Here is a 17,937-nt window from a genome sequence, read left to right as displayed (position 1 = left end):
CGGAAGGTTGCCGGTTCGATCCCCAGCGCCTCATAGTAGCTGAACGATTTGGGCTAAAAATTGAATTGCGATTACTTTGACCAATATTGCAATTTAATAAGTGATTTTTTTTAATCTATTAACTTCCATATCTTATTCATTATTCTCTAAGCAAGCAATAAATCATTCTTGAGTATGAACAACACAACATTGGAAACTGCTCTTTCCTGTAGGCCAGGCCGATGTGTTGAGATGAATTCATATTATAACATCTTTATTTAACTGTTAAAAAGTTTTTTTAATATTTTAATCAAAGCCTTTGCGATTTGCATATTGCGTTCTATTACATCCCCATTTAAATTTGAATTCAATTAATCGTTCAGCCCTACAGTGACGAAGGCTGTGTAAAGTCGTGACGTTGGTTTCTACGAAAGATACTCGTGCGATGCGGGCCGGTGACGACTGGCATGCGTCTGCGTTTTGTTTGGGATACATAACCTCCAAACACTATGACCCCCCCCTCCCCTTGCCAGCTGCTGCGGTGTTGCTCGTCAACACACGGGCGCTGACGCACTCTCTGCTGTCGCTGAGGACGGACACCATGTGACCACGCCCGGCCAATCAGGTGGCTGGCATCAGGGAGGCGTCTCGATAAAAGCCTGGGCTCCATGGCTTCATAACAAACAGCCAAAGTGACCCTTGGTGAAGTTTCTACGGAGCATGGAGGCTTGTCGCCTTGACTACAGGCGACGGGGGATGTCATTGAACCCGGTGCCCTTTCGGCTGTGGTCTTTTAAAGCATCGTCGTACTCTGTTCTGTTCGTCATGAGACAGACTAGTAGCGTAGTCATGGTGTCGCTGACACCGTGGGACACAGCTATGCGCCGGTTTAATGCTAATCTGGCGTGGCGGCTAACCGCCCCCACCAGTCAGCTGTGATCTCGTCTGCGGAGAGCCAGGGGTCATGAAAAACGGGTTTCACCCTCCATGTGATTTGCTGCAGGGGTGCGGCAAGCGTGCGTGCGTGTGTGTCATAGCTGATTAGATCACTTCCACCAATTAAAAAAAAAAAGGCAGTCAGGTCATTATCTAACAGGTGTGTGTGTGTCCGAGCTGATTAGGATCATTAGTTTCACTCTCCGGGTTTCAGCTATTCATAAAAACAGTGAGGTCCCGATGCAGCTGTTATGTAGAACACTGTATGGGCCGTTCTTGTAAATGCAAACGCAACATACGAGGGTTCTCTGCGCTGTGCCCTTGATTCTCTTTCAAAGCTGACAAACAAACCACACATTACAGTAATTGGGTTATTTTGACTACAAGGTAGACTGCACAAAGTACTAGATTCATCCACATGTTAATATTTTTCTTATGAACCGGGCAAGTCAGAGAACGCAGCGGGCCACGGTGCACTTTTGGTAGACCTGTTTCCTCATTAATTAGGGCTGAAAGATTTTGGGAAATAGTCGAATTGCGATCATTTCGACCGATTTAGTATGCGATTTTATTATTTTTTGAAGTTCCTTGTGTTATAATAATTTACTAAACAAGCAATAAGTCATTCTATAGTATGACCAACACGACATTGGAAGCAGTCAACATATAAACTGCTCTTTCCTTTAGGCCCGGCCTATGTGTTGAGATGAATTGATGCATGAATTAATATTATAACATCTTTATTTAACTAACTGTAAGAAGAATCTGACAGATCTCCAGTCAGTAAGAGTTCCACAAGTTACTTTTTTTTCGCAGCCCTCGCGATTTGCAAATCACGTTCTATTACATTGCAATGTCGTTTAATCGTTCAGCCCTTATTTGAATGCGCTAAATGTGGGCAAAGACAAATCGGTGGTGGGTTTGGGGTGGAAGCCTCTGGGAACAACTCGCTCTATTCCACGCTGATTTGTAATCAGGGGACGAGACTTCAACACACTGACAGTTCCTGTGCATAGTATCAGAGTATTACATTTACATTGAGGCATTTTGGTGATGCTTTTATCCAAAGTGACTTGTAACAGTTCACACACTCATTCACACACTGACGGCGGTGTCGACCACGCAGGGCGACAGCCAGCTGGTCAGGAGTAGTCAGGGGGAGACGTCATGCTCAGGGACACCTCGAAACTCAGCTAGGAGGAGCCGGGCATCGAACTAGCAACCTCTCCGGTTACAAATCCACCCGCTCTTCCTCCTTAGGGTAAATCGACCCCTAGAGTTACGCACTCATTGTGGTGTGCTGGCACCGAGCACATGCCCTCATGTTATTTAGACGGGGATCCGATGGCATTGCCTTTGTTGTCAAAGCAGAACCCTTGCTGTTATGGCGAAGAGGATAACAAATGCAGGGTATGGATAACCTCTAGAGTGAGAAGGCTTGTCCTGTTGAAGCCTTGACACAGCATTGACCTCACAAGATTCTACTACTAAAGCATGGGTTAAGAATCCTTCTGGCACGTTAAACAGTATGATTATTGACTTCAGGGGGGTGTATCAGACCAAGCAGAGAGGTAGTGATGTTGGATGCTACTTGAGTTGGATATTGACGTTCGAAAAATTACTCATTTGAAAAGGCTTTGGCGATATCTTCTTTTACTGTGGTATTTCTCCACAAAAACTCCCACTTTTATTCAAGTTTTCAGCTATGCTAACATAATTGCACAAGGGTTTTCTAATCATCAATTAGCCTTTTAACATGATTAAACAATGTACCTTTACAACACAGGGGTGATGGTTGCTTGAAATTGGCCTCTGTACACGTATGTAGATATTCCATTAAAAATCTGCCGTATCCAGCTAGAATAGTAATTTACCACATTAACAATGTCTAGACTGTTCTAATAAATTATGTTATCTCAATGAAAAAAGCGGTGCTTTGCTTTTAAAAATAAGGACAAAAAATGACCCCAAACTTTTGAACAGTGCTGCATTTGAGAAGGGCATTTCAGACAAAGCAGAGTAGTGCTGTAGGATGTTACTTGGGTTTGAATGTTGACTGTTGAATGTTGAATGTAATTTTGAGGCATTTTTGGCGAAGTCTTACTTCACCGATATTTGTTTAAAATATCATACAATAAAATACAAATGAAATGTGTAAAAGATGGAAGTCATTGTAGTAGCATATACAACATTAGCTAGCCTACAATGCTCTGAGAATTGTGCCCAAAGAATAATGAGATTAATAAATGAGCCTTTCTTCCAAAGAATCGGTCTGAATCTCATTTCGTCGTTTGAATTAAGTCTACGATAGTTAAAACAATTTACCAACATTGAAAGTCAGTTTAACCTGTATTGTCATTTAAGTCACTTTAACATGCGCTGTTTTTAGAGCCATTGGGGTAAGCTTCGAAACAACGATTTTATTCTTGTATCCATAGGGAGCATTTTATACTTGAGACCTATCAGGTTTATTGCATTTTTCCCCAGGATATTGTTGAGCGCAGGTTACTTTGTAATTCTAACTGTGTAGAAATATTGACCAAACCATGTCTCTTTAGCGAAAGAGTGTTGCTGCCCAACAGTCTCCTGGCTCGGTATATGACATCGGCGCTATCATTGGGAGGGAGAATAATGTTCAATATCCAATATCTTACTCACTAAAAAAAAAAAAGGACGTAAACTGCAATTGAGTGATTCTGAACTCACCTATTTCAGTCTGAACAATGCAACGGCGAATATTCCTTTGTGGACGGTGTAGAGATACATCCTGTTTAAAGGGATATTTCACCCATTTAGGACCGGCGTTCTATCATTATAAAATCGCTATTGTAATATAAATAAATATATAAATAAATATCAGTCCAAACCAGTCTCCCCTTGGCCCATTTTTTCTCATCAAATTTTCTCCCAAAATTACGTCAAATGACGCGTTTGACGTCATTTCGGAAGAAACCTCTTGTCCAGCTAGAAGGGCCGAGGACTACAACACACTTTAGGTGGCAAATTTGCCGCCAATTTTTCCACCAGTAAGGAATGAGAGGGGGCGGGAGCTCGGGTACTGAGGGGGATTGAGGGGGACGGGAGACCGGAAACAGGTGGGCGGGGCAGCGAGCGCAATGCACTGTGGTAGTTGGAGGTTTTCTGACTTTGAGCCAGAGAGACCATGAAAACACTCTTTCTGCCTTTTTTCAGGCTAGGATGAACCGATTTCAATTTTTTTTTTTTACATTTATAATACATTGAATTATTTAATTCATAAAACCTTCATATTCCCTCCGGTGAAGTATCTCTTTAGACCTTGCTAAAATACCCACCAACATGATAAAATATGAGATAAGAACGTTAAAAAGAAAAGATTGTCTGTAATTTGGACTGAATCAAAGGTTTTTAAATCATACCTTTGTTATTTCAAAGAACTCCTGATATACTGTAATACCGTTAGACCACACATGCCAACTACGGTAGTTTCTATCTGTTTCCTTATGTACTCAGACAATTTTGAGTAAAAAACTCAATTGATGCTAACTAAGGGAGTTTATTCTTGCCCTCTGAGGGGTTAGGGTCAGGGGGTGTATGTATATCATATATGGCCTGGTAAGCCCTTTGAGACTACCTGTGATTAAGTGCTATGCGATCGAAATTGAATAGAATTAATGTCATACATATTTAGCCTATAAAGCCCTTTGAGACTGTACCTATGATTAACATTTAATTAACGTGCTGTAGGCCTGTGTCCATGGATGTTTATCGTCAAATAGCTATACGTGATATGAGTTTTCAAACTAGAGACCTCAATTCCAGTGCCTTGTTGTTGCAGTGTCCCCCGTTCCGCCACTAGATGTCACTGTAGGACCATGCAAATGCCTACTGTCATTCTGTGGGAAATGAGTGCGTTCTCCTTTGGTCATGAGAACAGCTCTGTGCCTGATTCTCAGTAGAGCATGAGGCCTTCCTGTGAAGAACAACACAGGACGACCCAAGGAGGTCCCCCGTTCTCTACTACTGTTACAGAGCGTGGATAAACAAAAACAGGGGGCCTCATCTGTCTCTCCCTCTCTCTGTCTCACTTTCTTGCTCATGTCTGTCTAACTGTCTATCTCTCTCTCTCGTTCTCTCGTTCTCTCTCTCTCTCTCTCTCTCGTTCTCTCTCTCTCGTTCTCTCTCTCTCTCTCTCTCTCTCTCTCTCTCTGGGATCTCATAGCCACAGCCTCCCTCATCACCGTGGGTCGGCTTTGTTTATTCTGAAAGCAGAGCCATATGAGAAACACACACACTGCAAGACCGCCTAGCGAGCCTAAAGCCAAGACCTAAACACCGCCATGTTGTGTGGCTGTTGCATCGTTGGATGCTGAGGTTGCATCATTCGGTTTGTACCATGAGATTCACCTTGGTTCACTCCTAGAGGACGCTGGCCCGGAGGGTACCGTGTGGGCACCTCGCCCGAACTGCTCCCAGACGGAAGGTTGCTAGTTCGATCAGCGGCGCATCCTAAGCGGAGTGTCGAGGTGTCCCTGAGCAAGGCACCTTGCCCGAACTGCTCCTGACGAGCTGGCGTGGTCGACTGCACCGTCGTTGCGTGAACCGTCGTAAAAGCTCAGTGATGGTTCCACGTCGACGCAACGCAGGGACCACGCAGACGCTTCGACACAGTCCTGAACCTGGTTTGATTCTGCATCGGGTTAACGCCAGCGGATCAATCACAGCCCTTTGCTGCTGTGTTGCCTCGTCGAAAGGTGACACTTTTTGGGAGGCGCGCGTCAGGCCCGCAAGGACGGTATGGGTCAGTAAATCCCCTTGCGTTGCGAAAAACGTGGAACTAAAGCTACGATTTAAGTCTCTTTGGATAACAGCGTCTTAGAAACGACCTCAATGTAAATGTGGATGTTCATGTTCAGTCCTGTGTTTCTTTGGAAGAACACGGGGCCGTTCAGAGGGGTAATCTCTTCATCTGTGATGTTTGCTCCGAATGAGAAACGTCAGCACGGCATCTCTGCAATCTCCGCCCACCGCTTCCAGAATGATTTATTTAGTTAGGCTGCGGCCCCTCCTGTGATGATGATGATGATGAAGCCGCTGAGGTTGTGATGTGTGGAGAGAGGGAGAGAGAGGTTATTTTACATCGTTGTGTTTGGACTTTTTTTCCATGATTAATGTTGGTTCTCAGTCTGCTCTGTGTGGTTGTAGGAGGGGGTGAGATAGGGGGGAAAGTGGGGGAGAGACTATTGTACTATACTGCTACTCTACTATTGAGATACACTGAGGAGAGAAAGAGGTACTGAGGAAAGGGGTAGAGACTGAGAGCGAGGGATATGCTGAGGGGAGAGGGAGATGCAGTAGTCAGTCAAGAGACTTGACTGTTATGCTGTGAAAATAATAAGATGTGATGTGATGGCGAACGTTGATTTGATTACACAAGGCTTTGCGTCTCGGGGTGACGACAGATTCACACGGCCTGTCTTCTCCTGTGTGGTCTTATTAACGTGCGTTTGGCAAAGAGAATATATCCTATTCCAAAACATGAACAGTTTGAGCCTTTGTTCGGGTGTCTCCGTGTTCCCCGGCTGTTACTATGAGGTCTGGCTGTTACGAATCAGGAAATGCAAGGAGCCACTTTGCATGCGTCGAGTAGCTCGGGAGGCAGAGCAGGTTGGCTGGTAACCGGAGGGTTGCTAGTTCGATCCCCGGCTACTCCTAGTCCAATGTCGAGGTGCCCCTGAGCGAGACGCCTCACCCCGACTGCTCCTGGCGAGCTGGCTGTTGCCCTGCATGGTTGACTCTGCCGTCGGTGTGTGATTGAACCGTTGTAAGTCGCTTTGGGTAAAAGCCTCTGCGCTTTCAAAAGGCATCTTGTAAGGGATATTAAAAGATTGATTTTCTTTCGGTTTTCACTTTCCTCAAGCATTTATGGATTTAATGTGGGTGGGAAATTAGCTAATTGCCAACAATTTCATTAGTAAATGTGTTGTTGAATATTGATTGGTTGGTTCTTAAAACACGGATTCATCGGGTTAGTGCCTCTCTCTGGTTTTGAGCGGAAAGAGACAACCGCTCACACCACTATTGGCATGCAGCCGATTCAGAAGGAAGCAAAGCCAATACGACAATTCACCATGACGTCACTATACGTTCTTCCGGGTGGCAAAAGCCAAAGTGTTCTCCAACCATTAGTAAACAAACTCTTCCATGTAATTTGACCAGGGCAGAGAGATCGAGAAAATAGAGTAAATTAATGATTTGTTCTTGCGGGCTGCTATGGGTCGTCTCATTAATATATATATATATATGTATCTTTTTTGTCATCGTTTCAAATTCAGATCAACAACAACGTTTTTAACTATGTATCTATGTTAACAGTAGCCGGCCAGAAGGCTTCAAGTCAGTGGAAGCCGCTCGCGTTCTGCCACCCGGAGGTATCTTGACGCCTATTGTTTACAAACATCTGGAATTGCCGAGTAGCCATACAGGAATCTGGCGTACAGAGCGAGACGGAGAGGAGAAATAGGCCTTGCACGCCCCCTCGTGAGCAACAAAAGTGTGTGTGCGTGTGCGTCTGTCTGTGTTTTTTCCAGGTAGCGGTCATTATTGTAAACCTTATTGAACGCTGGTGAACTCCCCATACCCCGGGCCTGCCACTAGTCATGTGGCGGTCAACACTTTCAGTCTCGACCACAATGCGATGGTGAAGACTTTGTTTATGGCTATTTATTTGATTATACGTCCTGCTTCAAAACTTAGCCCCATGGTAACCCAAGTCACACGTAATTTTTTGCTCGATAGATCGAACCCTAGATATTGTAAGCACGGCAACTTTATTTATGTTGCACTTTTCAAACATCAGCAGACTCAAAATGCTTTGTTAAATAAAATAATAATATAGCAAAAGAAAACAAAGGCAAAATAAAAAAAAATGCATATAATGAAACAAATAAAAAATAGCAATGCAATGAAATATTGTAATTCATCTGAAAATGTTGATTTGATATATTAGGATTGTTCAACCGAAGTTACAGTAAAACTTTTGTTCTGCTTCCTCTTGCGAGGGTCCTCAAGAATAACCTAAATCTTTACAAATGTACACATAATAAGTTTGAGTTTAGTGTCTTGTTAAGTAATGATTTTGATTGATTTGTTTACGGGTTGAGTTCAACGATTACCATACCCCTCAGTGAAAAGCTACTGAGTCCTAGAAAAGCTTTTATTATTGTTATTATTAGTTACTATGGTTGATTTGGATGAGGCTGTTGATTGGCTCGTCCTGTCCGTGGTCATCGCTGGATGCAGTCTGTATGGGCGTAGCGTCGTGTGCTGCTATGTGCTTGGCGGTTATCCAACCATCGCTCAGAGCATTCATACGTGTTCGAATGAACGGGTTAGATAATATCTGGGTCACCCCCTCCATTGGATTCACACACATGCCTGCACACACTTACACACGCGCACACTCACTCGTGCACACTCACTCACTCACACAAACAGGGCAGCTTAAGGAAGCTGGAATCAGAAGCTGATCTGCAATGAATGGACACTTACTACTACTAGTATTGAGCACCATCTATGATGTACCGTCTTGATGTCACATTGTCATTGGTCGTGCAGAAAATTAGGAAAAAATTATAATAAAGTATTCAAGGTCTCAAACCTGGAAAACCTTGAGATGGAACGTCTTACCTAGAGTGTGCAAAATAATAACAAAAAAGATCTTTAGTTCAGAATATTTCAGAAGATTAAATTGCACACACTTTTTCAATGTTGTTTCCCTTGACAATTTTGTTTAGCACTTGATTACTTTTTTGATATTTATGGTTAAAATTGCACAAATTAATTGTTCCAGGTGCTATTTTGAGAATCTGCTTGTTTATCAATTCTATAATAATATAGTGTTTAATAAATGATGGTTCAGTGTAGTACAGAGTCTGTACTACTAGGATTATAAATGATCACATGCGGCATGTGGCTCAGGAGGTAGATCGGGTTGACAAGTATCCGGGAGGTTGCTAGTTCTATCCCTAACTGCTCACTGACGAGCTGGCTATCGCCCTGCATGGCTGACTCCGCCGTCGTGTCAAAGTGTGCGTGAATGTTCGGCAATATTGTACAGCTCTTTCAGTGGCCACTGGTTAGAAAAGCGCTTTATAAATGCAACCATGCAGTCCATTAATACCTAGCTAGGTCCCCCCATATTTGACTTTCTTTCTATCGTTCATTCATACTGGCAATATGATCCGGACGGATCAGATAACATATACCTTGTGGGTGTTCTCCCCAGGTCAGAGGCGTCACTGCGTGCGTACGATGCAGAGTGACGTAGGTCACATCGGGCGGCCATTTAGTCCTAGCCTCACACGGCACTCTTACCGATTGGTCGAACGAGGGGAATGGTGGTAGATTCTTCCCTCCTTTCGACAGCGTCCCCTTGCCTGACTTTGGCACGGTCTGTGCTCTGCTGAGGTCCACAATAGTGTGTGTGTGTGTGTGTGTGTGTGTGTGTGTGTGTGTGTGTGTGTGTGTGTGTGTGTGTGTGTGTGTGTGTGTGAGATAGTGATGGGTCCGAATATTAGATTATTCGTTCCTGATGGTCAAAGCCGATTTTTAACATTTGGGCCGTTACGTTTTTTTTCCATTCAAATAAACAAGAATTAACGGACGGAACCAATGTTGGACACCTCGAAGGGCCTTATCCCGCTTATACCACGGTCACCGCTTATACCACGGTCACGGTCACATAGACACTTTTTCATGCGTTTTACAATCCAAATATAAAGTTTTTCACAAGCCATAACTTTGTTTCACTAGTAACGCCTGAGGGTTTGACTAATACCTGGAACAACCATTACCCTCCCGTAAGGTTCTTATGCAACGGATACTTTGTTCACTCCTCCAGTAAATAGGACGGACCTTATATACGATTTGGCACGGTAGGTATTCTAGTCTGCTCAGCTATGAGCAGAAGGGGTTGTTGCCACTATCTCAACAACCCCTGTCTGGGAATTCAGAAATGCAAATGCCATAACCAAGTTTATTGGTGTGTTCATTGCTGCTGATTTACTGCCATTCTCCGTTGTTGACAAACAAGCATTTTTTTTTTAAATTTTCCCCTTTAACTATAAACTGTACCATCCTGTACCGTACCGTGACCTCAAAACAGAGGTACATACCGAACCCTGACTTTTGTGTACCGTTAAACCCATGGTGTGTGTGTGGGTCACCACGTTTGCCGTTTCATGTTGTATGCGTGTGCTGCTGCCTCTCTGTCTCGGTTGTGTTTAGTCCTGTGTGCGCATTGCATTGTGGGTAACATGTTGACGACGTTGGTGTGTCGTTATGCAGTCACTGCGTCGGTGTGCGCGCGTCGATTACCGCGTAGGTGTGGGAGGGAGGGAGGGTGGGGACATGGTCGCAAGTATGGCTTCACAGCATCAACAATTCTCGTACACCATCCACACTAGTCGCTTGGGGTGGGAGCGGAGGGGCGGAGCTAAGACGCCTTGAGCCAATGGGAGATGGAGCGGAGGGGGTGTGTAGGTGGGAGGGTCGACTGTCGCAAAGGGGGGAGCGGGACGCACACAAAGAAGCCAGAAGGCGAGCCGGACACGAGCAATTCTGATTGGATACGATGGAAGGAAGCCCCTGGATGCTCTCGTCCCTGATTGGTCAGATTATGGGCGAGGCCGGGCTTAACGAGGCGTGCGAGGGGGTGTGTGGTCGCAGACAACTCACCCCATTGGACGGATTAGCCTAATCGCTGCTGACGGTTAACACTACGACCGGCGGTGGGAGGGAGGTGGGGCGGATCTCAGCCAATCAGGATGGAGGATGGATGAGACGCATGGGCGAGCATAGGGTGAGACCGGGCGATGAGAGGCGACATGCGCACAAACACACACACTTATGTACACACACACATACGCACTCCCGAACACATACAAAAATACACGCCTATACTTGCACACACATACAGAAAAACACGCATTCACACACAGACACTTACACACTCACACAAAAATACACACTTACAGACTCACGCTTGCACAGACACACAAAAAAAACCTAGAACTCAGACTTATCTTCAGAGGTCTATAGACGGGCATTTGTCAGTGCTCGGAGTATACAAAGGCCTTGGCGTGCTAGGGTCCTAAGCATGTGCGTAGCATGTTGGCGCAGCCTGCCAATAAAGATGATAGCACATCGGCGACAGAAAGCCCGCCCCCTTGATCTGAACTGGACTTGTTAGCATTAAGGAGACTATATAGACCAGGGGTGTCAAACTCATTTTAGCTCAGGGGCCACATGGAGGATAATCTATTCCCAAGTGGGCCGGACCGGTAAAAATATGGCATAATTATGTAAAATTAAACATGCTGTGAGCACACCAAACACAGGTTTCCCATTTACTTCCGTGAATAAAAAGGACGATGACCATTTTTCTTGGAAAACTCAGCACTCTGTGTCCACCTTTCGTCTTTTTGACAGAGATATTTTGGGGCAATGAGAGTGCCAAAGCGCATAATGTTGAAAGTATAAGGCAGAACGACATGGTAGCTCCGGGCTAGCTGCACTACCTGTTTATACTTGCTCCCTGCTCAGCCCCGGTATAAAGTTCCAAAGCGACTTCCAGTTACACACAATTGTCCAGTAGTTCAATGTACAACAAATTAATCAGTGCCAGTCAATGCAATCCATGTAATGCTAGGAAGGATTTTTATAAAAAAAAAAAAATTCTTTTACAATACTGTACTTCACAAAATCATCTCGCGGGCCGGATTAAACCCGTTCGCGGGCCTGATCCGGCCCACGGGCCGTACGTTTGACACCCCTGATATAGACGTTTGTGAGACACACACACCTGACATAAACAGACACATGGTTGTAAACACACACGTACACACAAATTACACATACATACACTTACATATACACATTTACGTATACACAAACATGAACATACTTGTACACACACACACACACACACACACACACACACACACACACACACACACACACACACAATGTGCATTTAACGTTTTCCAAGGTTGTCTGTTTGGGATGCAAGGGTTTATTCTATGGTAACGTTAAATCACAGTTGGTTCATTGGGAGTGAGGCATCTTTCTTAAACTACACATTCAGATATGGTTGTCTGGCTTCCTCTAACTTATATCATGGCAACCCATTAATATAGCTAATGTTTTACGTTATTAATATGGTTTTAAATAAAACAAAACGTTACTATTGAAATTAGTAATGTATAATGTACAATGTATTAATACAACGTATGTATAATACAATACATTGTATTAATACAATACATTGTATTAATATAATGTAATGTATTAATACAATGTATCAATACAACGTCTAATGTATTCATCTGGGAATAAATAACAAACGCACAAATGACCGTATACGCCGCAAATATTTAATTATTAGTTATTATCAATCATCTCATACGTGTGACGTTCCGGTCCAAAGCGGTTGAAAGGAACTGCAGGTTGTGGGAAACGATGGTAACGCGCACGCTCCTGGGCAAGCTCACGCGAATGCTCCTCGGGTCACGCGCAGGCTCCCTGGCTCAGTCAGCCAATCCGGTGGCGCCGTGGCGCTGTTGTCGTGCATAAATTATGCACTGAGCTCGCGCTCGCGCTCTGCAGCTCTCCTAGGCTCGCGCGGTTGCAACCGCTTCTCTCCAGTCTTTGTGTTCAAGCGGTGCCCAAGCAGGCTGTTCCTGGGGTCGCGAGCCCTGTTTTTTTTTGCGTCTCGCCCCGGAAAAAAACCGGACACACAGGCGGAAGCAGGCAGCAGTCCGCTGCGACGCCTCCCTGCCCACAAATAATGCGTTTTATATTCCGCACCTCGGAAGGTTTCTACTTTTTCGACGTTCTTTTCGTGCGGGCGTTCATGGACGGGGCGGCATGAGTGCCCGATGTTACGCGGCGTCGGCTATGGACCTCGGCGTGTTGCAACTGAGGAGTTTCTCTATCTCGTTGCTGTCCTCCGTGCTGGGGAAGGAGAGCGGCGCGCTCCGCCTCGAGCACAGGTAAATGACCGACGGGAAAGAGACGCGCGTGAAGGTGAACCCGCGCCGCGAGACCCTCGCGGGGAGCGCCGTGTCATTCATTCGATCAATCATTCGTTCATTCGTCCTCGATTCAGAATGTACATCCCGAGATTGACTGAGCATAACAATAAATGTTACACGCACGCACGCGCGCACACACACACACACACACACACACACACACACACACACACACACACACACACACACACACACACACACACACACACACACACACACACACACACACACACACACACAGCTGCGGTTCTCAGGTCTATTGACAAAGGCAGAGAAAAGCCCCCCAACGTACACTGTGTCCCCATCGCAATGTCTACGTGGGTCGTGGACGGAGATCGGCCCGTTGTCATGGTTTCATGGGTTTCATAACCTGTTCATAAACATGTTAATAAGGATATGGATTAAAGATGTACTTTTTGTTTTTGGTGTTTCAGTTCGTCGGGAGCCAGTGTGGTGGCCATTGACAACAAGATCGAACAGGCAATGGTGAGTTGTTGTCGTGTGTGTTTTATCGTCATTGTGTGCGTGTGTCTGTGTTTATCGTCATTGTGTGTGTGTGCCCCTCGCTCAGCCGTTGGATGCTATGAACATGATGGATTCAGTGTTATGTAACCACATCATGTATGATTCCTACATAGTCTTAACTCTTTCGGATATATATTTTTTATCTTACATTATTGGTTCCTTAAGTTTAGCTTTCTAGTTTCCCTACCCAAAAAAAGGCAAATCTTAGACCAGAAGTAATTTCTGTGCCTGAATAGAAACGATTCTATCAAATATATTATTAACCACGCAAAAAAAAAAAAAAATGCAATCTTGTTCAAACTCGCGCCTTTCTTGTCCCAGCTCGCGTATTTTTTTTTTTGTCTCACAACGATGTTGGTTTCCACTCCGGATGTGATTCCCTTTTTTTTTTTTTTTGGTGGTGGTGGTGAGTTCGCACCTGTTCAAACACCGCGAGTCCTAGAGATCTCTCTCTCTTTCGCTCTGTCGCTCTGTCTCCCTCTGTCGATCTGTCTCCCTCTCTTTCTCTCCTCGCGTGTTGCTAGGCAAGCCGCAGCCTCGCGACGGCGCGGTATAAATAACTCGACGGTTGATTTGCTCCTCCCACCCGGCTCAGGAACATTTTGTTCCCTCTGCGTTCACCCGGCGGGAGAGAGAGAGAGAGGGAGGGAGGGAGTGGGGCTTGGTCCCGGCTGAGGGGAGAGAGAGGCGCTCACATTATTACACGCAAATCCTCTCCTCTGGCGCGGAGGCTCTAGAAGCAGCAGGAGCGTGCGGCAGACCTATAATGTCTGGTTGCAGCCTGTAGGACATGGACATCCACATCCAACCGCTCAATGTGGATGTCCATGTCCTGGGGGTGATTATTTAAATAGATACTGAATAGAAATATAATTGAGTAGAATATACACATCTTTTCCTGTCATCGGCCACCCTTTTGTTGAAGGATGAAGGTGACTTAATTTGAACAGATTATTGGTCATTTTGTGCGCCATTCCGCTGATTCAACACAACGCTGAATGAATGAATAAGTCAGTGATGAATGAATGAGCTAGTCCGCTAACGCCAACATCATCGCTCATCGTTTCCGCACAGTGCTAAGAAACACTAGATGAGCACCACACTGAAAGAATGAATGAATGAATAGCACGCTAACGCTTACACCAAACCTGACGAGCACAACACTGAAGGAATGAACGAGCTTACTAGCATGCTAATGCTAACGCTTACACCATCGGTCATCGTTTTCTCCACAATGCTAAGAAATGCTAGATGAGCACTGAGTGAACGAGCTAGGTATCTAGCATGCTAACGCAGACATCATCCCGACGAGCACAACACTGAATGAAGGTGCTTGCTAGCACGCTTATGCTAACGCTAACACCACTGGTCATCGTTTTACTAGCTGGCTAGCACTAAAACGCTAACACGAAACCTGAAAAGAAAATTCACTGAATGAATGAGCTATCATGCTAACGCTATCATTGGTCCTCATTTTTATGCAGTGTTAAACGCCGGGTGAGCACCACACTGAATGATTGAATGAAAGAGCAAGCTCAGCTAACACTACTGGTCATCATTTTTTTCCGCACGGTGCTTAGAGATGACGGACGGGCACAGCACCGAATGAATGAATGAATAATCGAACGAACAAACAAGCTAGCCTGCTAACTAGGGATCGACCGATATGGATTTTCTTAGGGCCGATGACGATACAGATTTTCATCAGCCTTGGCCGATGACCGATGCACGATACCGATTTCCTTTAGCCGATACTGCTTTTGCTCCCTAAGAAATGCTACAAGTCTCTATTTAAATAGGAGCATTTATTGAACCCGTGTGCCGAGAAAAAATATATATAAAAAGAAAAAGAATCGGCTGATGCACATATATTGGTCGATGCCTAGCGCTAACCTCCACCCTCCCTCTCTGTCCCCCCCCCAGGACCTGGTGAAGAGCCACCTGATGTACGCGGTGCGCGAGGAGGTGGAGGTGCTGAAGGAGCAGATCAAGGAGCTGCTGGAGAAGAACAGCCAGCTGGAGACCGAGAACAGCCTCCTCAAGACGCTCGCCAGCCCCGAGCAGATGGCCCAGTTCCACGCCCAGGTTCAGAGCGACTGCTCCCCCACTGGGGGGGGGGGAGGAGTCGGGGGCGGGGCTGGAGGCGGAGTTGGAGCAGGGGGTGGGGTCTCAGCCGGGAGCTCGCCGCCGGTGCTGCCGCCGCCATCGCCAGCCGTGCAGAACTCAGGCCCGTCGGCATAGCAACCGTCACGTCGTCGCCTCGTTCTGCTCCGATGAGGAAGGTTAACCAGGAGGAAGAGGAGGAGGTATGTGTGGGGGGGTGGTGCAGTGATCGAGCTAACCCCCCCCCCCCCCTCCCGAGAAATTATCGGACGAAGCCCATCTTTCGATTTTTGGGATTATTATTTTTGCACATTCGTGGTTCGTGACCTCTCCCCCCCCCCCCCACCTGATCATGTTCAAGAAACTCTTGGTGTCGGACACACACACACACACACACACACACACACACACACACACACACACACACACACACACACACACACACACACACACACACACACACACCAAAAATACGGGCTTGTGCGCAAAGCTTAGCCGTAAAGTGTGTGTACGTTTTGTGATGCGCTCCTGACAATCGGCATGACGACCTGGGAGGAGGAGGGGGGATGCTGGGGGGGGGAGAGGCATCGCTGTACCAGTCTCGGGGAACAACACAGACGATTTCTTCTTTTGATTCTCGGGGGGGGAATTGGACGCTCTGGCCGTCTTCTCACCGATACCGTCGTTAGGAAACCCTCCCTGCAGGCAAGGACTTTTGCATGGGCAGATGCTGCAACCGGGGCCTAACCACAGCCCCCCCCCCCCCCCCCTTTCCTTGGATGCGTTCACCCCTCCCTCCACCCCGACCTCGAAGCTTTTACCTAGCAACTTAATTATTTTTTCTTTCATACTTTTACGTTTTAGCACTTTTTGTCATCGACACTAAACCGACCAATGGGGGACCAGTAGCAGGGGCTTTTGAATAAATAAATAAAGAAAGGCCTAGAACAAACGGAGAGGACACTCTGAATACCACCCATCTGGTATGGGAGGCGCAGGGCCAGCCATCTCAACGTACTCTTATTTTTGAAAGGGCGTTCAATGAGGAGCTTTTATTGTGAATTTTTATTTTTTTCGTTTGAGGTGGAGGTTTGGGCTGTACGCACATCAGTCACTTGTTATCCATCTGTCACTTTCTCCCCGGTTTGAGTCTCCCCATCGACGACCATTTTGTCCCCTTCCCGCCTTTTTGACCCCCCCACCTCCATGTCCACTGGAGAAAGGAACCGAAACGACGTTGGGACAATTACTTTGGGAATCGCATGTATTTGGCAGGGCAACACCAAGGACTGGTATCGGACTGCACCTCTTCTTTCCTGTGTTGCGTTATGTCAAGTCAGTCAGTATCGGATTCGGTTAATATTGGAAAAAAATGACTTTGGATCGGATTCAACGGGACTGTTTAAACCGAATTCAAACCGTACAATGTCCGATTGACCTCTGCCAAGTGCCTGGTGCGACACCATAGATGCATATATGATATTTTTTGTTTTGTAAGTATTATTATCTTTTTTTTGTTGTATGTATGAGGTGACCCTCCTTTTGTGTGTGTATGTATGTTTGCGTGCGTGTGTATATATATCTATGGTTTTAGCCAGGTGTCGAACTACTACCTGTAAACTCAGACCAGGTGGAGATAGACCAGGAAAGGCTGTTGTCGTCGGCGACACACACACACACAACCCAACGAAGACTCACTGTAACGTGAACATCGTCCCATCCCGAACACTCTGAACGATGCTGTTTTTTTTGCCCCCGTTGGATGGTATTTTTCTGTCCTTTACGACTCTGTCTGCGTGCTTCGGAGGAGGTGGTGGTGGAGAAGGTGGTGGTGGAGATAGGAAAGCAGTGGTTCTCGTGTGCATGCTCCTCAGACCCTTCACAAATGTGACGTTCGTTTGCACTACACAGTTGCACCTCAAATAAAAAGAATACCCTTAAATTACCCAACGTTTCGGATTGTCCTTCATGCACGCTCCTTCATAAAAAAAGGTGTTAGTGATTTGTTTTTACACAAACCTTTTTTAATCTTTTAAAAGCACAGTTGGTTTTGGATTTCAAACGATGGACGGTTTTTAACTTCCTTCTCAGGTTAACCTTGGGGGGGGGGGGGGGGGGGTCGGGGTTTAACAATATATCTCTGTAGGTACAGTAAGGATGTTCATAGAACCAAGTGCCAAGCACGAACAATCGCTAGGTTAACCCATTCCCCGTCTACAGGTCGATAGCTAGGAGAAGATGGGACATGTTGAGTACTATGTTTTTTTTTTGGTGCGCAAGTGCCGCGCAGTGAAAGGGAAACTATTAAACCGGATTCAAC

General features: G+C 45.7%; 1 protein-coding gene across 1 annotated transcript; it reads left to right on the top strand.

Annotated features, from left to right (window-relative positions):
* The first annotated feature begins 12,503 nt into the window (after nucleotides 1-12,503).
* Nucleotides 12,504-17,562, top strand: LOC132461289 (TSC22 domain family protein 1-like). The gene is made up of 3 exons (XM_060056333.1): nucleotides 12,504-12,947; nucleotides 13,424-13,475; nucleotides 15,438-17,562. Exons 1-3 carry the CDS (start codon nucleotides 12,823-12,825, stop codon nucleotides 15,753-15,755), a joined length of 495 nt encoding a protein of 164 aa, XP_059912316.1. The 5' UTR covers nucleotides 12,504-12,822; the 3' UTR covers nucleotides 15,756-17,562.
* Nucleotides 17,563-17,937: the final 375 nt, after the last annotated feature.

Source organism: Gadus macrocephalus, chromosome 7 (assembly GCF_031168955.1).
Source record: "Gadus macrocephalus chromosome 7, ASM3116895v1".
NCBI lineage: Eukaryota > Metazoa > Chordata > Actinopteri > Gadiformes > Gadidae > Gadus > Gadus macrocephalus.
The sequence above is the reverse complement of the archived record's forward strand: the minus strand, read 5'-3'. Positions and strand labels throughout refer to the sequence as shown.

Excerpts from the sequence above, each read along its gene's own strand:
- LOC132461289 (XM_060056333.1), top strand. The coding sequence starts at position 12,823 with ATGAGTGCCCGATGTTACGCGGCGTCGGCTATGGACCTCGGCGTGTTG. Across the intron at positions 12,948-13,423 it reads GCGCTCCGCCTCGAGCACAG|TTCGTCGGGAGCCAGTGTGG; the intron begins GTAAATGACCGA and ends TTGGTGTTTCAG. Across the intron at positions 13,476-15,437 it reads ACAAGATCGAACAGGCAATG|GACCTGGTGAAGAGCCACCT; the intron begins GTGAGTTGTTGT and ends TCCCCCCCCCAG.